This window comes from Oratosquilla oratoria, chromosome 37 (assembly GCF_046742065.1).
Source record: "Oratosquilla oratoria isolate Oo_2021 chromosome 37, ASM4674206v1, whole genome shotgun sequence".
NCBI lineage: Eukaryota > Metazoa > Arthropoda > Malacostraca > Stomatopoda > Squillidae > Oratosquilla > Oratosquilla oratoria.
In genome coordinates, this window is record NC_134813.1 from 4,769,576 (window position 1) to 4,796,937 (window position 27,362).

A 27,362-nucleotide genomic window follows, 5' to 3' on the forward strand; every position below is an offset into this window, starting at 1 on the left:
ATGCTGTTGCTAAATTAATAACCTCTTGAATCTTTTGGCCTGTTTCTAATGTTGTTGATTTGCTGCACACAATAGCAAAGTCGTCAGCATAAGCCAATCCATGAACTCCTGTGGGAACTTGTTCTAATAAACTATTAATGGCTATGCTGAAGAGTGTAGGACTCAGAACACTTCCTTGGGGAATCCCTTCCTCTTGAAAATATGCACAAGAGAAAGAGGAGCCCACTCTGACTTTTAGATAATGGTCAGACAAGAAGTCCTTTAAACAATTTAACATATTACCCCCGATACCCCACTCTGCAACTTGCTTCAGAATGCCTCCCCACCAGGTAGTATCGTAGGCATTTTTCAAGTCAAAAACCACAGCAATGCTCGAGTTCTGAATTGCGAAGGCATTCTGAATCTCACGAGTGATAAAAAGTAAGGGGTCCAGAGTGCACTTATTTCTTCTAAATCCAAACTGTCTGTTAGATAGCAGATTTTTAGATTCCAAAAACCAAACTAAACGCATATTAACCATTCTTTCATAGATCTTACAAATGCAGCTAGTGAGAGCAATAGGTCTGTAGCTTTGTGGGTCATGAGAGTCTTTTCCTGCCTTTAAGATTCCTATGATGATTGAAGTCTTCCAAGATTTAGGAGAAGATCCAGAAGACCAAAATCCGTTCAGCACATTTAAAAGGAATTTCTTCGAGGATACGGATAAGTGAGCAACCATGGAATAAAGAATGTCATCCTCTCCAGGAGAGGTTGGGGAGGATAAAGATAAAACATGATCCATTTCATCCAAGGTGAAGAGAAGATTATATGCCTCCGAGTTCGTATTGGTAGGAGGAATAATCATGGCCTTGGCTCTAATTCTTCTGAAATCATGTGAATAATGTAGTGGGCTTGAAACATCAGCATAATGTCTTCCAAAAGCCTTTGCTACTTCTCTTGTATCTGATATAAAAGAGTCATTTATCTTCAGAATGGGTAAAGGAGATGGAGTAAACTTTCCTTGTAATTTTCTAATCCTATTCCATACTAAGGTAGGGGAAGAGTCATATTTCAATTCGCTAATATATTTAATGAAGGATTCCCTCCTTGCTTTCTTGAAGATTTTCTTCTGCTTTGCTCGAGCTCTTCTGTACGTTATCTTATTGACTAAACAAGGATATCTCCGATATCTCTTATAGCAAGTTCTTGTAATCTTTCTGCTTAAAGCACATTCATCATTCCACCAGGGGACTACTGGGCATTGAGGTTTACCAGCTGTCCTAGGAATGGAAGAGAAAGCACCAGAAAGTATCATGTCTACCAGGTACATATGCATCAGAGTTACTACAAAAATCACTAGTCTTATAATCAATCTCTGTGGATCTCCTAAATAATTCCCAATTAGCTTCTCCTGTCTTCCATTTAGGTAAGCAAGACGAGGGAGTGTTCTTTAAATATTTGATATGGATAGGCCAGTGGTCGCTACCAAGTAGATCTTCATCTATTGACCAACTGTAGTCTAATCTTAAGGACAATGAACAAATAGTTAGGTCTATAGCAGAACTTGAGTTGTGAAAGACATCAAACCTAGTTTTGGAACAGTCATTCATCAAAATGACATCGTTATTATCAATAAATTCTTCAATTATATTGCCCCAGGGGTCCCACCTTGATTCACCCCATAGAGGATGCTTGGCGTTAAAGTCACCCATTAAAATAAAAGGCTCAGGGAGCTAGTCAACCAAAGACTGTAGGTCATTTAACTCAAACTGACAGGGGTGGTTATACAACCACTCCTTGTTTAACGACGACAATTGGGACCAGCACGCCGTCGTTAACCGAATTGGTCGTTAAGCGAAAGTGTATACATATACGTACATGTACTGTATGTACAATGTCCAGCAATACATGTATCTTTATTTTCGTACATTACATTAAAGCTTTATTTACTGTTTATTTACGGTGGTTAGGTTCCTGAAATTACCGTATATGACCAAATCCACGTATGCTGACATTCCATATTGAATACCGGGGTATTTTTTTAGTTTTGACCATGGGCGCAATATAGCAATAGAAAATTAATTATTAATTTTGTCAATTAAAATGTATCAATGTAATATGCAATTTTGTGGGTGGAAATGAAAGTAAAAAATACCATGCTACAAGAAAATATGCTAATGAACGAAGTCGGTAGCATAGGATTGGGACGCCATCTTGTCGTCTGCCAACGTCTCTCACGACGACGACAACGAGGACGAGCCGTATGACATTTAATTTGCAGGTAATGATTTATCAAACACAGGTCAGGTTAGTTTAGTTTAGGTTAGATGAATTTATCATCCTTTTATTTCTTCTTTTTTTTTTTGGTGGAAGGTAAGTTGAGAGTGGAGGATAGATGGAGGAAGAGGAAAGGGACAAAAGATAGGGAGGTTCTTAGAGTGAACTCTTTGAATGAGAAGGAAAAGGAGAAGGAGTACGGAAAGAAGCTGAAGGAGGAGTGGGAGGGAGTGAAGGATAGAGTAGAGCTAGGTGTGGAGGAGGAATGGGGATGGTTCAAGGAGGGAGTCACAATGTGTGCAAGGATGGTGTGTGGAACAGGAAGGACAGGGGGAAATAGAAGAAAGGGTAGTGAATGGTGGGATGAGGAAACAAAGAAGGTTGTAGAAGAGAAGAAGCAAGCTTACACAGATTGGTTACAAAATAGGACGAGGGAGTCATATGAGAGGTACAAAGAAAAGAAAAGAGAAGTAAAGCAAAAGGTAAAGGAGGCAAAGAGGAGAGCAGATGTGAATTGGGGTAAGAGTTTGACAGAAAATTTTGAAAGTAATAAAAAGATGTTTTGGAAAGAAATTAAGAGAGGAAGAGGAGGCGAATCAATTAGAGAAGAAAAGGTAAAAGGTGCAGATGGAGAGATGATAATGGAAGAGAAGGCAGTAAGGGGAAGATGGGCAGAATATTTTAGGGAGTTGCTAAATGTGAAGGAGGATAGGGAAGGAAAGATTCCTGCAGTGGGAAGTGCAAAGAAAATGAGAGTGATGAATGAGGAGAATGGAGGAGAAATAAGGAAGGATGAGGTGGAGGCAGTTGTTAAGATGATGAAAGCTGGTAAGGCACCTGGTCTGGATGGATGCCATGCAGAATGTCTGAAAAAGGGAGGTACAGTGATGGTGGACTGATTCGTGAGGTTATTTAATGTTTGTTGGAGAGAGGGTAGAGTGCCGGAGGACTGGAGGAGTGACTGTACTCTTTACAAGGGAAAAGGGGACAAGTGTGAATGTAGTAGTTTCAGAGGGATTAGCTTGTTGAGTGTAGTTGGGAAGGCTTATGGGAGGATCTTGATTGAGAGGATTAGGAGAGGAACAGGAGTAATTGGTGAGGAACAGTGTGGATATAGGACAGGTAGAGGTTGTGTAGATCAGATCTTTGTGGTAAGACAGATATGTGAGAAAGCTATAGGAAAGGGGAAGGAAGTGTTTTGGGCATTTATGGATCTGGAAAAGGCTTATGATAGGGTGGACAGGAAGGCACTGTGGGAGGTTATGCAGATATACGGGATAGGAGGAAAGCTTCTGGGAGCTGTCAAGAATTTTTATGAGAATAGTAGAGCTTATGTCAGGATTGGAAATGGAGAGAGTGAGTGGTTCGAAGTTAAGGTGGGACTTCGTCAAAGATGTGTTATGTCGCCCTGGCTGTTCAACTTATACATGGATGGGGTGGTGCGAGAGGTAAATGCAAGGGTAGTGGGCAGGGGATTGGATATGGTTAAAGAAAATGGAGAAAAGTGGGAGGTGAGTCAGCTGTTGTTTGCGGACAACACTGCGCTTGTGGCAGGATCGGAGGAGGGATTGAGGAAGTTGGTGACAGAGTTTGGGAGAGTATGTGATAGAAGAAAACTAAAGATAAATGTGGGTAAAAGTAAGGTGATGAGATGTACAAGGGGTGAAAGTGGCAGTAGACTGGAAGTGAGCATTAAGGGAGAGCGACTGGAGGAAGTGGATAGGTTTAGATACTTGGGTGCAAATGTGGCAGGGAAAGGTGGAGTGAAGGTGGAGGTAGAATGTAGATTGAGAGAAGCGAGTAAATGTCTTGGTGGATTAAAGAGTGTAATGAGGAATAGACATTTGGGAATGGATGCTAAGAGGAGACTATATGAAGGAGTGATTGTGCCAACAGCACTGTATGGGACAGAAACATGGAACATAAGAGAAGAAGAGAGAAGGAGTTTGAATGTGTTTGAGATGAGGTGTCTGAGAAGTATGGTGGGGGTTACTAGGCTAGATAGAGTGAGAAATGAGGAGGTGAGGAGAACAGGGGTGGAAAAGGAGCTGGGAGATAGGGTCGATGAAAGAATATTAGGATGGTTTGGACACATGGAAAGAATGAGAGAAGAAAGACTAGTAAAAGAGGTGTGGAAGGCAGATGTGGAGGGAGTGAACATGAGGGGACGTCCTAGGATGAGGTGGATGGATGGGGTGAAGGGGGCTTTGGGGAAGAGGGGAATGTCTGTTGAGGAAGGACGGGAGAGGACAGAAGACAGGGGTGAATGGAGAATGGTTGTATATGGATGATGTTGTAATTGCATGAGGTGGAATGGGCGGGTGGCTGGGGGGTGAGGTAGTATGTGTGAGCAAAATTTGACGCAGCCCGAAGGGATTTCTCCCCATCCTCTCATTTTATGCAATGGGGGGACGGAGAGGGGGGGTCGCCGATTTAATGAAGCGGCCTTGCTGTGGATGTGCTGTGTCTTGCAACACTGCTTCTGACCCAGGGCAGTGGACAAGGTGCTAAGATAAGAGGGAGGGTGGAGGGGTGTGGAGTGTATTCAGGGATGGAATGGGTGGGAATGATTTTATGCCTTTTTCTTTTTGGCTACCCCCCTTGTAAGGGGGAAAAAGCCTTGGTATAGGTATGTATGTATGTATGTATGTTTATTTCTTCGACATCGGCATCTATCATAACCATTCATCCGACATGACTTCGTTACTTACGAAATTTGTTTTAGCACCTTTTTTTTTATTTCAGCTCACAGAATTGCATATTACTTTGATACATTATAATTTACAAAATTAATAATTAATTTTCTATTGCTATATTGCGCCCATGGTCGAAAGTAAAAATTTCCCACTACCGGTATATACTGTACCCCAGGTAGTTTTTGCAGCTTGCAGGATGGTAATGTAGACCTAAGCTTCAGAACACTTTACCTCACAGCTAATATCCACCGCACAAGTTCAATTATAACATCATACAAATTTGCCTCAGCCAACTTAATTATCGTACACGACGTCGTAACTTCGGGAGATTTACGTTAAACGAATATTGGTCTGTCATATAGCCCGTCGTAATTCCTCGTCGTCGCTAACCGAGTAGGTCATTAAACGAGGGGTACCTGTATATGTCTAGGAGTCGATCTTCCAGTTCAGGTTCCAAATACAAAGAACATAAAGTGATCCATTTAGTGGTAAAGATTTGTACTGCACAAGCCTGCAACACCAAATGTAAGTGGACACTTCTGTGGTTTACAGATTTCTTAACAATGATACCAGTACCTCCATGGGCACGGCCCCCAATCATAGGAGGAGATCTGTAAAATTTATAATTAAGTCCAACATTAGGGGATAAATCGCCATGCATAGTTTCTTGGAGACAAATAGCAGACACATCATGTTCTTTAAAGAGAATCCCAACCTGCTCTCGATGAGAATTAAAACCTTGAATATTCCATTGAATTATGGACATTATACTGTTTTCTTTTTCTTTTTTGGGTCTACTGGTCTGGCAAGAGAAGTCTGGGAGAGAGAGGGTCTACAAGATGGGTTCTTTTCTAATTTCTTTGCTTTCGCGGGTGGCATCCTCCTCTCTGACAATGGTCCGACCGATGATGTAGAGTTTGGGTTATTAGTTCCTTTCTTAGATTGCATATCACGATTTGGGGAAGAAGATGGAGATGAGGGTAGAATGTGGAGTCTTTTACTGTGCACAGCTTCAGACTCCATAGCTTTGCTTCTGTGCGCCTCAACTGAGTGAGGCACAACAGTCCGTGATCCCTTTATTGGGGAGCCCCCCAAGTTTGGAAGGTTGACTGATTGATAGGAGGCTTTATTAAAGGAACCCTCTAGATGGGGCAGGAGACATTCCCTCAACTGGGGATGGGAGAACCTCCGCAGAGGAGGGTTGAGGAGTACTACAATTTCCAAGTTGTGGAGCAGAATGATTAGGTCTGGTAGTGACTCTTTCACATTGAGGCTTGGGTTCAGCATTTGGTTGATCCTCATTGCTTCTGTGCACCTCTACCAAGTGAGGCACACTAGTCAGCAATCCCTCAACTGGGGAGTCTCCCAGGTCTGGAAGAGAGATTGCCTGAGAGGGGGCTTCATTAGAAGAAGCCTGTGAGGTTTCTACAATAGAAACCTTAGGTGCCCCCCCAGATGGAGCAGGGGACACCCCTTCAACAAGAGGTGAGGAAACCTCCGCAGAGGAGGGTTCAGAAGTATTACAAATTCCTAGTTGAGAAGAAGAAAGACCATTAGATTTCATAGTGACAATTTTACACTGAGGTTTGGGTTCAGTGTTAACAGAAGAATTCATATTGGCATTTTTATTTCTATTGCGTTCTACAGTTGGCTGATCCACTTTACTATTTGTTTTAACAACATCACTATCTTTTGGAATTACTTAATAGTCTTTTAGCATGTCCTACACTTATATGTTCTGCATGAACTTTTAGTAGTATTTCCTGTTCCTTCTTATAAATTACACAGTTCTTATCTCTGGCATCATGCTCTTCTTTAAAATTTATACAAACTGTTGGGCGGGAACAATCCCCATGTTCAGGCTGAGCACATATCAAACACAGTTTGTCCCTTGCACATCTGCAGGAAGGATGGTCAAAACCATAGCAGTTAAAGCACTGAAGGGGACGGGGCTTAAACTGCTTCACATAAACTATCTCTTTTTCTATCTCTACATAATGAGGTAGATCTTCACCAGAAAAACTTAGGATAATCATAGAAGAACGAGGGATTTTAGCAACCTTCCAAACATTAGTTGGGCACATTTCTAAAATTTCTTCTTCCTCAAAGTCATACAGATCTCTATTAAAAATTACCCCTTTGGCATAACTAAAGGTATAGGGGTTTTGCTTCCTTAATGTCCGATTTCTGTTTCAAGTTAAGCACCATGGCAGCTTGTTCATAGGATTTTACATGAATTAAGAAGGAATTTCTTCCAAATCGTGATACCTGCGAGTTAGTCAAATTACCAGAGCTAAGGTGACTCTTCAAGAATCTTCTAAACTCGAACAAGTTAGCATGTTCCTTTGCAAGAGTGATAATAAGCCACTTAGCTGGATTGGGAGGCCTCTGCACACTTTCCTTCCTTTCCTCTACCGGGTTTTCTGGATAAAAGATATCCAGGTTAGGTGGCACTCTAGCAACAAGTTGGGCCGAAGATTCATTTTCATTGCAGTTATTATAATCCAAGCAGGCAGCAGCTGCATCCTGATTAGAAAGAAATGAGATCCAGACTAGCCAAGCTTTAAAGTTGTCAGTTAGTTTAACCCTGATCTCTTTAATTTGTCCAAATTTACGGAACTTTTCATATAAGTCTGTATAACTCTTATCAAGAGACATATTTTAGATGTAAGATTCTATGACTATTAGGGGCAGTATTTGAGCTATTTATTGGTTTCTGAGTATCTAAAGATGTTTTCATCACTTCAGAATCCATTCTAATTGTAAGTTCCTGGGCTACAGAATTATCTGTCAATGAAGTCTTAGTATTTTTACCGAAGTCCTTTTTCAAGCCGGAGTCATCAACTGGGGGTTTTACTTTTGCTGAGTCAATAGCATCAACATTAGGACTGGCAATATTAGGAGAGGGATGGGGGGGTTTAGGAGGAGGATCAGGTAGTGGTGGAGGTTTAGAATATTCAGTTTGGACAGCCACCATGATCGTGTATATTTATGAGGCCACACCATATATTCAAAAAGAAAGATAAATGCATGGAAGAAGATACTGCAGTTGCCTGATGCCTCAAGCAATAAAAGAAAAGTCTCTACAGAGTCGGGAAGTTCCAGAAACGACTATTTACACATGCAGGGCCTCGGAGGTGAGTTAGAGACTTTGTCAACCCGGGGTTTGTCCTCTTTTGTTTTGTCCCATTTAGGATGGGTCTGGCGTAGTCATTTTGCATGTGTACTGGATAGGGAGAAAGGAAGTCGGCAGCCTAATACCTACCTCACAAACATGCATTCCCCAGTCGGTGGGCTTTCAGCCCTCACAGGGAGTAGTGACCTCGCGGTATACATCCCCACTTGACTGGGTTCAGACATGTAGCTTGGGAGGCACCAAGATACCAGAACTTTCCTTAACAAGTATTAGAGAAAGATGGTGAAAAAGGAGAGTAGGGTAGCAAATATGAAGGGTAGGGATAGGGGAATTCACAAAGGAAAAGGGTGAGGGGCCCCTATCTATTCACTGAAAAAAAAAAAAGGCTCAGTTTTCGTCTGGTAGCTTAGGGGTGACCTCTCCAGTATGGTTGCACCTGACTGGCACAGCTCAGCCTGTCCTTGCTACACAGAAGCCCCCCCCCACTACATCAAAGTACTGGGCCTCGGGGGGGACATAGAAAGAATGAGTGAAGAAAGACTAGTAAAAGAGGTATGAAAGGCAGATGTGGAGGGAGTGAACATGAGGGGACGTCCTAGGATGAGGTGGATGGATGGGGTGAAGGGGGCTTTGGGGAAGAGGGGAATGTCTGTTGAGGAAGGACGGGAGAGGACAGAAGACAGGGGTGAATGGAGAATGGTTGTATATGGATGATGTTGTGATGCATGAGGTGGAATGGGCAGGGGGATGGGGGGTGAGGTAGTATGTGTGAGCAAAATATGATGCAGCCCGAAGGGATTTCTCCCCATCTTCTCCTTTTATGCATGGGGGGACAGAGAGGGGGTGTCACTGATTTAATGAAGCAGCCTTGCTGTGGATGTGCTGTGTCTTGCGACACTGCTTCTGACCCAGGGCAGTGGACAAGGTGCAGGGATGACCCGTCATCCAGGAGGTGCTCAGATAAGAGGAAGGGTGGAGGGGTGTGGAGTGTATTCAGGGATGGAATGGGTGGGAATGATTTTATGCCTTTTCCTTTTTGGCTACCTCCCTTGTAAGGGGGAAAAAGCCTTGGTATATGTATGTATGTATGTATGGATGGGTGTTCGACAACTGATGGTAGATACAAAGGATGGCCATGATTGTCTTCTGGCAGCTTTCATTGCTTTACGAAATCTAGCTCTGCATTGTTTATAGATGATCATATTCTCATTTGTTCGATGTCTGTGGTAATGGGTAAGTGATGTTCTTGTAGTTCGATGTAAAATTCTGAGCTCTTCAGATCACCATGGAACTGGCCGTTGCTTAAAGAGTCCTGTAGTTTTTGGTATAGAGTGTATACCTGCTGTATGAAAAGTTCCATTTAATAAGTCAATAGCATCTTCTGGAGTTGGGAAGTCATTTGCATTGCCTTTAATTTCACTTAGTTCTTTAAACTTATCCCAATCTGCTTTGTCGATACTCCACTTTGGTGATCTTTGAGTTGGTGGGTCATCATTTGTTTCAATTATTATCGGGGCATGGTCACTGCTACGCCAGTCATCATTTGGTCTCCACCTGAAATCAATTGTGCAGTTGGGACTAGAAATTGTAAGATCTAGACAAGAGACAGTACCTGTTAGAATATGGTAATGGGTGGGCTCCCCAGTATTCAAAAGTCATAGATCTTCATATTCTATAATTGAAGCTATAATATTCCCTTTTTGGTTTGTAGTAACATCTCCCCATAGTGGGTGTCTGCCATCTAGGTCGCCCATAATGAGAAACAGTCGCGGGAGTTGATTAATCAAAGTTATTATTTCTTCCCGGGTAACCATGGTGTTTGGGGGCAGGTAAAGAGAGCATAAGGTGTATTTTCTTTTTAATTGTATTTGAACTGCTACTGCTTGTAATGTATTTATACCAATTGGAAAATGGGGAATATCTCTTCGTACATAAACGAGACATCCTCCGTGACTTCCTGTTTCTATATTATATGGAGTTCTAAAAGATATATATTCTCTTGGACAGGGTGTATGTTCATCCAACATTGTTTCTTGTAAGCATACACCTACTGGAGAATATTCGTAAATTAAGATTTTAAGCTCTTCATACTTTGCTCGAAGTCCCTGACAGTTCCACTGCATTAGTGATGTGAATATATCTATTTTCTGGGGGGAGGTCCTTTATTCAAGGATGTTTTTGAGTGTTTTTTGTCTTTATGAGCTTTTTGTGAAGATGGTGGTTTTTCTTCAGTAGCTATTTTGGTAGTTTTGGCTTTTGCTCCTTTATCTTTTTCTTGTAATATATATCTGCTAGGGTTACATTTCTTTGGAGTTGATGGAGAGGGTGAGGAAGTTCTTGTTCTTTTTTTTTTTCAATCTCCATTGAGTCGTCCGGTAGTGATTCTGCCCAAGACACTATGCTGGAAGATGGAGGAGAGTTGGGGGGTTACCCCTCTATTTTATATGGAGTGTTTTTATGATCAGGGGATAGGTTATCTGCTTTAGTGTTTTGTGTTCTTGCCGAGGTATGTTGATCACCTGGCCCAGGATGTTGGGCTGCTATCCCAGAGGTTGAGGTTTCATTCACAGAGAAGGGATTTGTTGTATGGGGTGGATTTCTTGGAGTAGTATGAGTATTTGCAGATTCTGCTTGAGATATTTTGCTAGAAGGTGGTTTATGATCAGGGGGTAATAAATCTTAGTGTTTATTGCTTTCATCAAAATATGTTGATCATCTGGCCATGAGTGTTGCATTTCTTTAGAACAAGGTGGATTTCTGGAAGGTGGAGGGGGATTTGAGGGTTGCACCTATTTACTATGTGAGGTGTTTTGGTAATCTGGAGGATTATCTGTTTTTGTGTTTGGAGTTCTCACCATAGTATGTTGATTATTTGGCCTTGAATGTTGGGCTGCTACTCCAGAGGTTGAAGTTTCATTTATAGTGGGGAGATTTGTAGAATGAGGTGGATTTCTTGGGGTAGTAAGAGCGTTTGCATAGCTCTTTTTTCTTCCTAACAGTCGCTTAGGATGTCCTATCGTGATATGCTCAGTATAAGCTTTATTTATAGCTGCTGTTTCAAATTTGTATTCTTCACATACTCTATCAACTGGTTTGTGATCCAATTGATTGTTGATACATTTGGGAGTATCTAAGCATTGGCTGTGTGTTGGGCCAGAGCAATTACCACATACCTCATTATTCTTACAAATCTTTGACGGCCAAATTTAAAACAATTATAGCACTGTAGAGCTTTGGGATAGAAAGGTCTAATTCTCACTCTTTCATTTTGGGATCTTTTTCTCTTTCCAAATAGATGTGGGGCACATTTCTAATATTTCTAGTTCAGTCAATTCATACAAGTCTTTATCATGGATAACTCCTCTTCCATAACTAAAATTTTGGTAGGACTAATCTTTTCTATTATATCACTATTTTCAACATTCATCATACAGGGCATCTTGGATTGTGTCTTTGATTTGGCATGAACAAGTATTGAATTCTTACCAAATCTTGTTATATCTCCATTTTTAATGCCACCTACCCTCTGTTGTAGGTATCTATTAAATTTATAGTAATTAAATTTTTCTTAGCCTTAATTACTATCCACATAGGAGGTTGGGGGATTCTTTCTTTTATAGTATTATCTTGATGGTTATCTGAATTCCATTCTGCAGGTTTATATACATCTAGATTTTTAGGAACCTTATCTGTCAAGGCTCCTTTGACCAAGGAATTGTAAATTTTCAGGGTATTGAAGTTTCTGCTCAGGTTAAAGGCATCTTCATGCTTATTAAATGTTACCTAAGCTTCCCATTTTTTCTCAATGTCAAGAATTTTCATGCGAATTTCTACTATAATTCCAAATTTGCTCAGTGGAGTAGATATATCATTATAGTTACACTGTATTGGAATATCTTCTATGTGCACAACTTTCAATTGTTTTATATTACTATCAGTATTTGGTGGTGTCAAAGAAGAGTATTTTTTCGAGTCTGAGGTCGTCATCTGTGCTTGGGATTTTTCTGCATCTTGACCGCAATGAGAGTGACCCTACTGGGGTGAGCAGAGTGGATCCTGAACAGGGCTGCTCAGTCATGTGGGTAGCTGCCGAGCTGTGATGTTGCCTCCATCCCATCACAGAATGACTATCTTGCCCACATCGCCTATGTGCATTTCGTGACTACAGGCTCCCAGAGATCACCTTCTCCTACCCCTATCATCACTAGTCATCACTATAGGACTTTTTTTTTTTTCATAGTGATTATGTATGAAAAGTTTGACTTATAATGATTGTACATGAAAATTTGTTACCGAGAGGTTTCAAAATTTGGCCATGTCATCAGGAGAGTCAATCATGATAGAATAAAGGGTTAGAAAGTTGGGTGAGGGGGAGAGAAAGTAATGGGTGGGTAAGAAATGCAGGTATAAAAGTCTATTCAGCAACGGTCGAGGCTATGTCATACTGAGGATCATGGGTAGTTGGCTCCCAGTATGCTACTGCCATCGGCCGTCCCCAGCCCCTCCATGTGGAGGCAAGAGCCTGGGGTCACTCCCCCGCAAGAAAGGTGGCCAAGTCAAAGCATCCTCCGACCCAAATATCCATTCAGTATATTTCTTACCTTAGTACCTGGTGTATGAAGGGCCATCCCTGTCTCCACCATACTGCTTGGGTCAGAGGCAATGCAGCAAAACACTACTTCCACAGTAGGACCCACCAGCTAGGACTGGTTTACTCCCACTGCTTCTCTACATGGAAACTCACCACCCCTCCAACTACTTACGAAATATATGGTGCAGAAAATATATATATATATATATATATATATATATATACATACACATACATATACCAAGGCTTTTTCCCCCTTACAAGGGAGGTAGCCAAAAAGAAAAAGGCATAATATCATTTCCACCCATTCCATCCCTGAATACACTCCACACCCCTCCACCCTCCCTCTTATCTTAGCACCTCCTGGATGACGGGTCATCCTTGCACCTTGTCCACTGCCCTGGGTCAGAAGCAGTGTCGCAAGACACAGCACATCCACAGCAAGGCCGCTTCATTAAATCGGCGACCCCCCCTCTCCGTCCCCCCATTGCATAAAAGAAGACGGGGAGAAATCCCTTTGGGCTGCGTCAAATTTTGCTCACACATACCCTCACCCCCCATCCCCCCGCCCATTCCACCTCATGCAATCACAACATCATCCATATACAACCATTCTCCATTCACCCCTGTCTTCTGTCCTCTCCCATCCTTCCTCAACAGACATTCCCCTCTTCCCCAAAGCCCCCTTCACCCCCATCCATCCACCTCATCCTAGGACGTCCCCTCATGTTCACTCCCTCCACATCTGCCTTCCATACCTCTATTACTAGTCTTTCTTCACTCATTCTTTCCATGTGTCCAAACCATCCTAATATTCTTTCATCAACCCTATCTCCCAGCTCCTTTTCCACCCCTGTTCTCCTCCTCACCTCCTCATTTCTCACTCTATCTAGCCTAGTAACCCCCATCATACTTCTCAGACACCTCATCTCAAACACATTCAAACTCCTTCGCTCTTCTTCTCTTATGTTCCATGTTTCTGCCCCATACAGTGCTGTTGGCACAATCACTCCTTCATACAGTCTCCTCTTAGCATTCATTCCCAAATGTCTATTCCTCATTACACTCTTCAAACCACCAAGGCATTTACTCGCTTCTCTCAATCTACATTCTACCTCCACCTTCACTCCACCTTTTCCTGCCACATTTGCACCCAAGTATCTAAAACTATCCTCTTCCTCCAGTCGCTCTCCCTTAATGCTCACTTCCAGTCTACTGCTACTTTCACCCCTTGTACATCTCATCACCTTACTTTTACCCACATTTATCTTTAGCTTTCTTCTATCACATACTCTCCCAAACTCTGCCACCAACTTCCTCAATCCCTCCTCCGATATATATATATATATATATATATCTTTATTCAGAAAGAGAGCAAAGGAATTTATACATAATCTAATGATTTTTGTAGAATAATTAACATAAAAGAACATCCCAAGGGCTACAGCATTTATAACCTCTTTCCACTCACTCCTAGTTTTTTTCATTGTTGGGCAGACATTGCTCTTGCACCCAATGCCCTTTCACCCTGTCCAGCCACCTCATTTGTGGTCTTCCTCCCAAGATCCCCCATCCCCTTGTTTCCTACAAAATAAATGTGGGTAAAAGTAAGGTGATGAGATGTACAAGGGGAGAAAGTGGCAGCACACTGGAAGTGAGTATTAAGGGAGAGAGACTGGAAGTAGATAGTTTTGGATATTTAGGTGCAAATGTGGAGGGAAAAGGAGTGGAGGTAGAGGTAGATTGAGAGAAGCGAGTAAATGCCTTGGGGGATTAAAAAGTGTAATGAGAAACAGACGTTTGGGAATGGATGCTAAGAGGAGATTGTATGAAGGAGTGATTGTGCTGACACCACTGTATAGGGCAGAAACACGGAACATAAGAAAGGAAGAGAGGAGTTTGAATGTGTTTGAGATGAGGTGTCTGAGAAGTATGATAGGGGTTACTAGGCTGGATAGAGTGAGAAATGAGGAGGTGAGGAGGAGAACAGGGGTGGAAAGGGAGTTGGGAGATAGGGTTGACGAAAGAGTACTGGGATGGTTTGGACACATGAAAGAATGAGTGAAGAAAGATTAGTTAAAGATATGTGGAAAGCAGAGGTGGAAGGAGTGAACATGAGGGGGCGACCAAGGATAAGATGGATGGATGGGATAAAAGGAGCTTTGGAAAAGAGGGGAATGCCTGTTGAGGAAGGACGGGAGAGGACAGAGGATGGGGGTGAATGGAGAATAGTTGTATATGGATGATGCTGTGATGCATGAATGGGAGTGGGTGGGGAATGGGGGTTGAGGGAGTATGTGTGAGAAATAAATTGACACAGCCCGAAGGGATTTCTTGCCATTTCCTTTTCTGCATGAGGAGATGGAGAGGGGAGGTTGTTGATTTAATAAAGCGGCCTTGCTGTGAATGTGCTGTGTCTTGTGACACTGCTTATGACCCAGGGAAGTGGGCGAGATGCAGGGATGACCTGTCACCCAGGAGGTGCCAAGATAAGAGGGAGGGAAGTGGATGCAGGGGAGTGGAGTATGTTAGGGATGGAATGGATGGGAGTGGTTTTTATGCCTTTACTTTTTTTGGCTACCTCCCTTGTAACGGGGAAAAGGCCTTTGGTATAAGTAATAACATGCATCCAATACCCCAGATAGGGTAAATCTCAACTAGGTAAATACAAACCTAACCATCCTGTCAAAGTGTCAGCTTTGATTATTTTCATCTATTCCATACCTTCACAATATTTTGATGCAAACTCTTGCATGGCTTGGTCAACTTCAATGGTACTGCGGATAGCCAACATTGATGGCAATATAGCCTGTAGAGTTGAAATGAAATGACGTGCATTTTCACATTCTGCTTCACTTTCCTCATCTTGCACCTTAGGTAAAAAGATAAATAAATAAACAAATATATAAATCAATATATAAGAAATTAAAAACATACTCACCTTTAATAAATCTATCAGTATTACCTTGTACTCTTTTCAACTATGGAACAAGCTTCTTTACTACATTCCATTCAGTTAATGGCATTTTGTCTTCAATGATGCTTTTTGCATTTCAATATCATATATATTATACAATGCAATAATTTTCTTAACATTTTGAATATAGGAAAAATGTAAATAATTCTGCAGAATTCTAAAAAAAAAAGTAACTTGTCATATTTCATTATTATAAACAAACATCCAATTAGGTAATTATGGACTGATGTAAATATCTTTGTTCTTACCATTCGAATATTACTGGATGATGACAGTGTCTCATTCAACTTATGAAGTCTAAAGGCTTCCTCTTCTTCTCGCAACTTTTCTGCTTCAAGACTAAATTCTCCAGTCTAAAATGGCACAATAAAATGTATTAGGAGGTGAGGAGGAGAACAGGGGTGGTAAGGGAGTTGGGAGATAGGGTGGATGAAAGAGTATTGGGATGGTTTGGACACATGGAAAGAATGAGTGAAGAAAGACTAGTAAAAGAAGTATGGAAGGCAGATGTGGAGGGAGTGAACATGAGGGGGTGACCTAGGATGAGACAAATGGATGGGGTGAAAGGGGCTCTGGGGAAAAGGGGAATGTCTGTTGAGGAAGGACGGGAGAGGACAGAAGATAGGGGTGAATGGAAAATGGTTGTATATGGATGTTGTTGTGATGCATGGGGTGGAATGGGTGGCGAGGTAGAATGTGTGAGAAAATTTTGATGCAGCCCGAAGGGATTTCTCCCCGTCTTCTCCTTTTCTACATGAGGGGGGGTCGCCAATTTAATGAAGCAGCCTTGCTGTGGATTTATTTACCTAGTTATAATATACAGGAAGGGAGCTATGCACGTGGTGACACATCTTTGTATCTCTCCATATCAAGTTTTATCCTAAAATCTTGTATAGTGTTTGCACTTACTGTTTCGTTGTCTAATTGGTTCCATGTATTTATCACTCTGTGTGGGAAGCTTTCCTTTTCAAGTTTTTTTCTATAACTGTCCTTTTTAAAAGAAATTCTGTGTTCTCTCGTTTTACCGTTGTCCCACACTAACAAGTCGTTCCTGTCTAAAACTTCCATTCCTTTCATTATTCTGTAGATAGTCAGCAAATCTCCTCTTTCTCTTCTCTGTTCCAAAGTTGGTAGATTCAATTTGGACAGTCTTTGCTCGTATGTTAGTTCGGCGAGAGTTGGTGCTAGTTTGGTTGTCGCTCTTTGTATTCTTTCTAGTTTCTTAATATTCTTTTTGGTACTGGGTGTCCAAAGTGATGCTGCGTACTCAAGTTTTGGTCTTATTAGTGTAGTTAGTATTTTCTTTATCATTTCTTCATCCAAATAAGCAAATGCCACTTTGATTGACCTCAATGAATTGTAGGTTTCTCTGAATATTTTACTTATATGTTTATCTGGTTTTATGTCCTTTCCAATCATCACTCCAAGATCTTTTTCAGAGTTTGCTTTTTTTACTTTTTCTTCCCCAATTCTGTAATCTTTTGATATTCTGTTTTTACTCTTTCCAAATTCCCACTTTTGAGTCCAATTCCAGATCGTGTCCAAATCTTGTTGCAATGAGTTGCAGTCCTCTTCCATTTTTACCTTCTTTAGTAATTTTGCGTCATCTGCAAAGAAATTCCTATAGCACTCCATACCTTCATTCATGTCATTAATGTATACGGCAAACATGATTGGGGCCAGTACTGATCCTTGCGGGACACCACTTTTTACTTCTTCCCAGTTGGAGAATTTTTCTCTAATTACAACTCTCATTTTCCTCCCAATCAGGAAGTCTTTCATCCATTCCAATAATTTTCCTCTGATGCCACCTTTTGACTCTATCTTCTTTATAAGTTTCCTATGTGGTACCTTATCAAATGCCTTTTGCAGGTCCAGAAAAGCACAGTCCGCCCACCCATCTCTTTCTTGTATTATGTCTATTAATCTTGAGTAGAAGCAGATCAAATTTGTTGTACATGATCTCCCTTGTCTGAATCCAAATTGATTTGGATTCAGTATAGATTTTTCTTCCAGGTACTTAACCCATCTGTTTTTGACAACTCTTTCACAAATTTTTGCTATTGTGCTTGTTAGTGAGACCGGTCTGTAGTTAGATGGATCTTCCTTATTACCTCCCTTATAAATTGGTACAATGTTTGCCTTCTTCCAGTCCAATGGCACTTTTCCTTCTTTAAGTGAGAATTTAATTATATTATATATTTTGTCAGTTAATTCTTCCATACATTCTTTCAGTATCCAGTTTGCAATTCCGTCTGGGCCATGTGATTTTCTGACATCAAGAGTTTTAATTTGGTCACCAATTTCTGTTTGTGTTACGATTATTTCTTTCATTGCAGGGGATAATTCTCTCATTTTCTACACAGGCGAGTTTTCTATTGTGAATACTGATTTGAAGTGGTTGTCCATAATTTCAGCCATTTCCAGTTCTTCTCTATATTCCTTTTCATCTTGGTGCAGTTTTTCTATTTCTTGTTTGTTTTTCAGTTTTCCATTTACATATTTGTAAAATAGTTTGGGTTCTTCCCTACATTTATCTATTATCTTTTTTCGTAGTTTCTCTTTTCATCTCTGCGCATTTTTACATATTCATTTCTTAGTTTGATGTACGTTTGCCATTTGCTTGGTTTCTTATCTCTTTTCCATTTTTTCCAAGCTTTATCTCTTTTGTCCTTAGCTTCACTACATCTTTTGTTGTACCAGCTTTTTATGTGTTTTTTTCTAAAAATAATTTGTGGTACATGTTTATTCACTCCTTCATTATAAATTTCTTTTAGTATGTTCCATTTTTCTTCTATCCCTGTATCTTCATTTAGGAATTTTTCCCAGTTTGCATTGAGAAAGAATGTTTTAAGTTTCTCAAAGTTTGTTCTGTTATACATTGGTCTTCCTATTCTATGTTTATCATTTTTGCTTTGATCCATTTGTTCTTTCAATTCCATTTCTATTAGTATGTGGTCACTTTTTCCTATCAGAGTTTTGTAATCAATTTTTTCGACAATCTCAGGTTCTGTCGTAATTTTGAGGGTTCTTCATTTCCTCTATATCTAGTATTTTCTCTAATCCACTGGGTCATTGTGTATTCAATGGTCAAGGAGGACATTGCCCAGTGTTCCTCTCCCCCCTTCACTGTCATTTCTTCCCAACATATTTCTTTTAAATTAAAGTCACCCATAATTACTGTATTTCCTCCGTCTGTCAGTATTTCAATTAATTCATCTTTGTATCTTCTAGTCCCCTCATGTTCACTCCCTCCACATCTGCCTTCCATACCTCCTTTACTAGTCTTTCTTCACTCTCTTTCCATGTGTCCAAACCATCCTAATACTCTTTCATCAACCCTATCCCCCAACTCCCTTTCCACCCCTGTTCTCCTCCTCACCTCCTCATTTCTCACTCTATCTAGCCTAGTAACCCCCATCATACTTCTCAGACACCTCATCTCAAACACATTCAGGTTCCTTCTCTCTTCCTCTCTCATGTTCCATGTTTCTGCTCCATACAGTGCTGTTGGCACAATGACTCCTTCATACAGTCTCTTAGCATCCATTCCCAAATTTCTATTCCTCATTACACTTTTTAATCCACCAAGGCATTTACTCACTTCTCTCAATCTACATTCTACCTCCACCTTTTCCTTTCCACATTTCCACCCAAGTATCTAAAACTATCCACTTCCTCCAGTTGCTCTCCCTTAATGCTCACTTCCAGATTACTGCCACTTTCACCCCTTGTACATCTCATCACCTTACTTTTACCCACATTTATCTTCAGCTTTCTTCTATCACACACTCTCAATCCCTCCTCCGATCCTGCCACAAGTCTAGGATGAGATGGATGGATGGGGTGAAGGGGGCTTTGGGGAAGAGGGGAATGTCTGTTGAGGAAGGACGGGAGAGGACAGAAGACGGGTGAATGGAGAATGGTTGTATATGGAAGATGTTGTGATGCATGAGGTGGAATGGGGGTGAGGTAGTGTGTGTGAGCAAAATTTTGACGCAGCCCGAAGGGATTTCTCCCCGTCTTCTCCTCTATATCGGGGGACGGAGAGGGGGGGTCGCCGATTTAATGAAGCGCCTTGCTGTGGATGTGCTGTGTCTTGCGACACTGCTTCTGACCCAGGGCAGTGGACAGGGTGCAGGGATGACCCGTCATCTAGGAGGTGCTAAGATGGGAGGGAGGGTGGAGGGGTGTGGAGTGTTTTCAGGGATGGAATGGGTGGGAATGATTTTATGCCTTTTCCTTTTTGGCTACCTCCCTAGTAAGGGGGAAAAAGCCTTGGTATATGTATGTATGTATGTATGTATCTTCTAGTAACTCGGAATAATCCCTTTCTGTCCAGGCTTGTGTTTTGGGGGCCACATATACCACTGCAAATTTTCTTTTCTTCATTTGTTTGCCTTCGACTTGTATCATAACACTGGGTTGCATCAGAAAAAAAAATTCTTGCAACAGAGACGTCATTAACGTTTTTCATTACAGTTTCGCATGCTAAACCCATAAAGCATACCCATTTTTTCAGGGAGGTCCTCATTTTTTTGTAATAACTGACACTATATTTATAAGATTCATTGTGCAGAAATGCGTCTAAGCCAGGTCTATAAAAGACCTGTGAATATATAAGGGTAAGTAAAGGACATTCGAGGTTGACGGTACATTTCATATTATTGAAAACAAACAAAAACATGATAAATGGGCATAACATACATGCAGGCATGTAGATATCTGATTACAAAAAACACAGTTTTATTTGAAAGCTGAAGGCAGCTATTCTCCTTGAAAAGCACGCTTTCGCGACATTCTCTTGTGTGCCGGTTTATCAGCAGATGTTGTCCAGCTTCTTCGAAGAGACCAGCAGTAATCAGCCATCATGGTCACACTCCAATTGCCTTGATGGTGGCGCTCCATTTCGGATATATCTTGATGGAACCTCTCCCCCTGTTTCTCACTGTACTCACCCACGTTAGCAGGAAAGTAGTCAAGGTGGCTATGTAGGAAATGTATTTTGATGCTCATGCGTGCGCCAGCCGCCTCATATGCTTGAAGCATGTTCTCAACCCGTTCCTTGTAGTCATCAGATTTTCTGTTCCCCAAGAACCCTGCCACAACTAACTTAAAACTTTCCCAAGCACTTCTTTCACGAGGTGTTAATGCTTTACTAAATCCGGAATATGACATAAGCTCACGAATCTGTGGTCCTACAAATATGCCAGCTTGCAGTTTAGCATCACTAACAAGAGGGAATTTATGGGACAGGTATTTAAACCCTTCTCCATCTTTTGGAAGTGATTTCACATAATTTTTAATCAATCCCAGCTTTATGTGAAGGGGAGGTAGAAGCACTTTCTCTACTGGTACTAGTGGTGTTTTGACGTTATGGTGGCCAGGTACAAATTCCGTCCATTGTGGCCATTCCCGTTGTTAGTGTACGGAATCTGCACGGCTGTCCCACAAGCATAAAAAGCATGGATGTTTTGTGTGGCCTCCCTGCATCCCTAACAAAATAGTCAGGACCTTTAGGTCACCACAGAGAAGCCAGTTGTGATCCTTCCTAATATTGTATGTTGTTAAGAAGAAGTGACATGGTAGTGTAGTGATGTGATGCATCCTATGACCTGTCACACACTGATCAAAGAAATCTTCAGAACTAGCCTTTCCAAGTTCCTGTAGTTGGCAAGCGTAGTTCGCAAGGGTGTCCCTGCCAGCCAGCGGTCAGCCAATCAGGAACTTGGAAAGCTCCTCACGTTCCCGCCAGCCTCCCGTAAAAGGTCGGCGTTTCGCCGAGATGGCCAGAACAGTACCGACCAGCACACACAACAACATTGGTGTAGTGATGTGATGCATCCTATGACCCGTCACACACTGATCAAAGAAATCTTCGGAACTAGCCTTTCCAAGTTCCTGTAGTTGGTCGCAAGGGTGTCCCTGCCAGCCAGCGGTCAGCCATTCAGTCATCATCTGCTACCGCCTTGCTGATGTTAGGCTCCACGTCCAGCTACAACCATAAGCTCCACTAAGCTATGGCCTTAGTCCGAGCTTCACCTATATTTCTCATGTGATACTTCTAGTGTCGCACCTTGTGGCTAATTACCAAAAGAAAGAGATTAGATATTTTGTGTTGATTTTCATTTGTCCTGCCGTTGTTCCAAACTAAAACTACTACAGTAGCATAGGTTTCTTTTAAGGTAACAGAATGAGCAATGGGCAATGATGCTACTTGTTTACCATTAAAAAGTAGCACAGCTTTCAGACTCCGGGTGGAGGAGTCGATAAAGAGCCTCCATTCTTCAGGATGGTATTCTTTGCCCATATGTTCTACAAGACCTGAAATATTGTGGCAATACACCATATCATCTGACTTAGTAAAGTACTGTACGAATTCCAGCTCTCGATGCCTATACCATGCAAAGTGTATATTACTTGCCAAAAGATTTTTATCTGCTAACCTTGAACCTAACAATTGTGCAGATTCTTTTGACAGCCCAAGATCTCTTACAAGGTCATCTAGCTCACTCTATTCGAACAACTAAGGGCTTTTCCCAGAGGTCCCAGTCAACTTGATCTCTTGATACACATCCGGATTTTCACCGCCACTACATGAGGAGTCACTTTTTTTTCTTTTTTTTTTTAAATTTGCACAGTGTACATTCTTAGGAGGTATTGGCACAGGAACATCATCACTGTGTGGTACAGGTTGCATAGCTGATGGAATGTTTGGGTATTTAATGTGTTTCGAGCTTTTAGCATTTCTTCCCAGCGGTTCCACCATACAAAAATGGCAGTCTTCAAGGTGATTTGTAGGTTCCCGCCAAACCATTGGTTCACCAAATGGCATTAACTTGCGGTTTCCTTTACTCCAATGGCATAAACCAGAAAAACAGTTCACACAGGCAATGTGAGGAGCCCATGGTTTATCCTGATCTCCAATTCTGATGCCAAAGTAGGCACGATAGAGATGTTTTACTGAAGAAGTGATGGTGCGCTTCTGTTTTGATGGTGTGTACTTGCCGCATATGTAGCAAAAGGAGTCAGGGTGGTTCTTGCAAGTCCGTGGCATCCTTCAATTAATGAATCTGCAACAAAATAGGTATATAAACATACTAGTATTAAACTAGTATTAAACATATAGTATTAAACATATATATAGTATTAAACATATATATAGTATTAAACATATATATTAATTATATTAATACTCACAATTAATAGATTAAACCTAACACCTACAACAATCGACTAATTAGCGTAAGGCGCCACAAATCTGGCGCGGATTAACAAAACACTACACTAGGACATATGCTGTAACACATAAACTAGAACTTTTGGAGCAAAATGACTACTACCACCGTGATCAGCACGAAAAATTGGTCTAGAAATTGATACTGTCATTTATGTTGCATTTTTTATGCAGCCCAGTGTAATTGATTCTACATTATTTTTTCCTTCAGTTATTTTTGTTACATTTAAATCTTTCTTGGTCAAAATTAGAACTCCTCCGCCCTGCTTGTTCTTTCTATTCTTTGTCCAACAGTTGTATAAACCTTGTCCCACAGTGTAGGGATGTGCTGTGTCTTGTGACACTACTTCTGACCTAGGGCAGTGGACAAGAAACATGCATGACCCGTCATCCAGGAGGTGTCAATATAAGAGAGAAGGAGAAGTTAGAGGGGAGTGGAGTATGTAGAGGATGGAATAGGTGGGAGTGGTTTTTACGCCTTTGTTTTTTGGCTGCCTCCCTTGTAGGGGGGGAAAAGCCTTTGGTATATGTATGCATGTATGTAGTTTCAACCACAGGTCATTGTGTCGAGCCTTTTAAGCTTTAACTTGAGTGATTGATGTGCTGCAAAAGAGGGGTAGGTGGACTGCGTGTACCTGGACCTAGAGAAGACGTATGATAAAGTAGTCGACTTATGTGGAAATTGGAGCATATTGGAGGACTGAGAGGCAAACTACTAGAATGGATTGAAAACTTTTTGAAGGAGAGCAGCAATGAGCAGAGTTCTACAAGGTTCAGTGCTTGCACCAGTAATGTTTCTTGTCTGTGTAAATGACATGATGGAAATACAACAAGCTATGCTAGCACATTTGCAGATGATGCAAAAATCATGAAATAGTGAAAAACAAGGAGGATGGAAGAATATCACAAAAAGATCTAGATACTATTTTTGCATGGAGCCAAGAATGGGAAATGAAGTTAAAAAAAAAAAAATGCAAAGTACTGGAAATAGGCAATAGCAGCAAAAGGCCATCCTTAAACTATTCCTTGGGAAATAAACACATTACAAAAGGAAAAGAGGAGAAAGACATGAGAGTGTTGATAAAAGACAATCTGTCACCTGACAGACATATCAGCAGGATTGTGGAAGAAACATATGAACTATGGCAGAAGATTAAAGTGGCATTCCATTATATAGATGAAGAGATGAAAAAAATCATCAAAACTCTGGTACATCCAAGACTGAAATAAGCATCAGTGGTATGGTCGCCACAGAGTAAAGGATATAAACAAGATTGAGAGAATACAAAGGGCAGCAACCAAATTGGTCCCCAACCTGGCACGTAAACCATGCGAGGAAAAATTAAAAGTACTGGGTCTACAAACTTTGAAAGATCAAAAAGAAAGAGGTGACTTGATTACAGTGTTCAGGTCACTAAAGAGGATACATTGCACTGATAGAAGAGATCACCCAATTAAAGATGGGAGGGCTTTAAGAGGTCATGGGATTCAATTAAGAAGGATCACATGTTAAAAGGATGTGAAGAAATACAGTTTTCCATATAGATGTATAAATATGTATTTACCTAGTTGTATTATACGGGAAGGGGAGCTATGCTCGGGGTGACCCATTTTTGTATCTCGCAAGATCAAGTTTGTTCTTAAATTCTTGTATTGTGCTTGCACACACTATTTCTTCATCCAATTTGTTCCATATATCTATCACTCTGTGTGGGAAGCTGTTCTTTTTCAGGTCTCTTCTGTAGTTATCCTTTTTAAGTCTCATTGCATGTCCTCTTGTTTTTCCTCTGTCCCACTTTAATAAGTCCTCTCTATCAAGGCATTCTTTTCCTTTTATAATTCTGTAGATGGTTAGTAGGTCCCCTCGTTCTCTTCTTTGTTCTAGGGTTGGCAATTCCAGTTTGACCAGTCTTTGTTCATATGTCAGGTTTGCAAGTGTTGGGACCAACTTTGTCTTTGCTCTTTGTATTCTTTCTAATTTCTTGTATTCTTTTTTGTACTGGGTGACCATATCAGCACTGCATATTCCAGTTTTGGCCTTATCAATGTTTGTAATATTTTCTTGATCATTTCCTTATCCAGGTATTTGAAGGCCACTTTTATTGATTTCAACAAATTGTATGTTTCTCTGACTATTTTATTTATATGTTTATCTGGAAACATATCTTTGGTGATGATTACTCCTAGGTCCCTTTCAGAATTCACTTTCTTTACTTCTTTTCCATCAATTTTATACTGTCCTGTTATTCTCTTCTTGCTTTTTCCAAATTCAATTATACTGTATTTCTTGATGTTGAATTCTAACTCCCATCTCTTGCTCCACTCTGAGACTTTGTTCAGATCCCTCTGCAATGAGGCACAGTCTATTTCGGAGTTTATTCTCTTTAATAATTTTGCGTCATCCACAAAGCAGTTCATATAACTTTCAATGCCTTTGTCCATGTCATTTATATATATAGCAAACATTATAACTATCGGAGCTAGTATTGACCCCTGTGGGACGCCACTACTCATTTCTTCCCATTTTGAATATTTGTCTCTGAGCACCACTCTCATTTTTCTTCCATGTGGGAAGTCCTCCATCTAATTCAATAGTTTTCCATGTATGCCTCCTATTGTTTCCAGTTTATATAGTAATTTTCTGTGTGGTACTTTATCAAATGCCTTTTGTAGGTCCAGGAAGGCACAGTCTGCCCAGCCATCCCTTTCTTGCAATATATCTATCAATCTTGAATAGAAACAAATTAAATTAGTGGTACATGATCTTCCTTTTTGAATCCAAATTACCTCAGTTTCAGAATATTATCAATAATTCTCTCACAAATTTAACTAATGTACTCGTTAGGGACATCGGTCTATAATTTGTTGGGTCTTCCTTATTTCCTCCTTTATATATTGGCACTATATTGGCATTTTTCCAGTCTCCTGGTAGTTTTCCTTCTTTGAGTGAGCATTCAATTATTTTGTATATTTTTCCTGTTAGTTCATCTATACATTCCTTCAGTATCCAGTTTGCAACTCTGTCTGGGCCATGTGATTTGTTAATGTCAAGCTTTAGTATTTGATTCCTTATTTCATTCTGAGTAATGTTTAATTTCTTCAATGGAGGAAATCTTACTTCAATTCTTTGATCACAGTTTTGTAGATTTCTTTCCTCTTTGGTGAATACAGATTTGAAATGTTTGTTCATAATATCTGCCATTTCTATATCCTCTGTGTATTCTCTATTACCTTGATGTAATTTGTGTATTTCCTGTTTATTTTTTAGCTTGCTGTTTACATATAAAATAGTTTGGGTTGATTTTTGCATTCATCTATTATGTCCTCTTCATAATTTCTCTTTTCTTTTGTACGTAATTTTACATAATAATTTCTTAGTTTGGTGTATATTTTCCATTTCTCAGTTTTTTTTTTTTTTTTTTTTTATCCTTTTTCCACCTTTTCCTGGCTTTGTCTCTTCTGTATTTTGCCCCACTGCACTTTTTATCATACCAGGATTTTATGTACACCCTTTTATGTTTTTGTCTAGGTACATACTTATCCACACCTTCATTATAGATTTCCTTCCAAATTGTCCATTTCTCTTCCACCTTTGTTTCTTCATTATTAATTTTTTTTTTCCAATTTGCTTCTCAAAAGAATTTTCTAAGTTTCTCAAAATCTGTTTAGTTATACATTAGTCTTCCTTTTCTGTATTTTTCATTAATTTCTATATTTGCTTCTTCATTTAATTCTAGTTCCATTAGTATGTGATCACTTTTTCCAATTGATGTCTTGTATTTGATTTTATCCACAATTTTGGGTTCTGATGTTAATATCAAATCCAATCTTGAGGGTTCATTGTTATTTCTATATCTGGTGTTTTCCTTGACCCATTGCGTCAATGTGTAATCAATGGTCATTTCCAGTAATATGTTTCCCCAGTGATCTTCACCTTTCACAATCATCTCTTCCCAACATATTTCTTTTGAGTTAAAATCAACCATAATTACCAGATTTCTTTCTTTCTTTAATATTTCATTTAGTGTTTTCCTTGCGTCTTCCAGCATTGTAGTGTTCACTTTCATTCCATGCATGAGTTTTGGGTGGGACATAAATCACTGCATACTTTCTATTTTTCATATCTCTATCCTCAACTCTTATCATAATCAATTCCACATTGTTCTCTCCTGTAATTTTTGTCACATTTAGGCCTTTCTTGGTTAGTAACATCACTCCTCCACCCTGCTTTGTTTCTCTATTTCTGTACCAACAATTATATAATCCTTGTCCTACACTATTTGGTGGTAATGATCCTTTCAATTTTGTCTCTACAATCCCCATTATAGCTGGGTTTTTTTGTTCTAGATAGTCATTCAATTCATCGATTCCTGATATCAATCCGTCTATGTTGGTATATGTTATCTTTAATTTTATCCTTTTCTTCTTTCTCCTGCATTTACTTTTCTCTTATGTACCATTTCCTGTTA

General features: G+C 40.3%; 1 protein-coding gene across 6 annotated transcripts in view; it reads right to left on the reverse strand.

The window, feature by feature from the left end:
- Positions 1-27,362, reverse strand: part of LOC143019507 (brefeldin A-inhibited guanine nucleotide-exchange protein 3) — a 659,822-nt gene that overhangs the window by 462,319 nt on the left and 170,141 nt on the right. For all 6 annotated transcript variants that reach the window (XM_076175183.1, XM_076175181.1, XM_076175182.1 and 3 more), the window contains exons 13-14: positions 15,905-16,009; positions 15,404-15,551 (exon numbers count right to left, since the gene is read on the reverse strand). In XM_076175183.1, the coding sequence (XP_076031298.1) occupies positions 15,404-15,551; positions 15,905-16,009 (253 nt within the window). The remainder of the gene's footprint in view (positions 1-15,403; positions 15,552-15,904; positions 16,010-27,362) is intronic.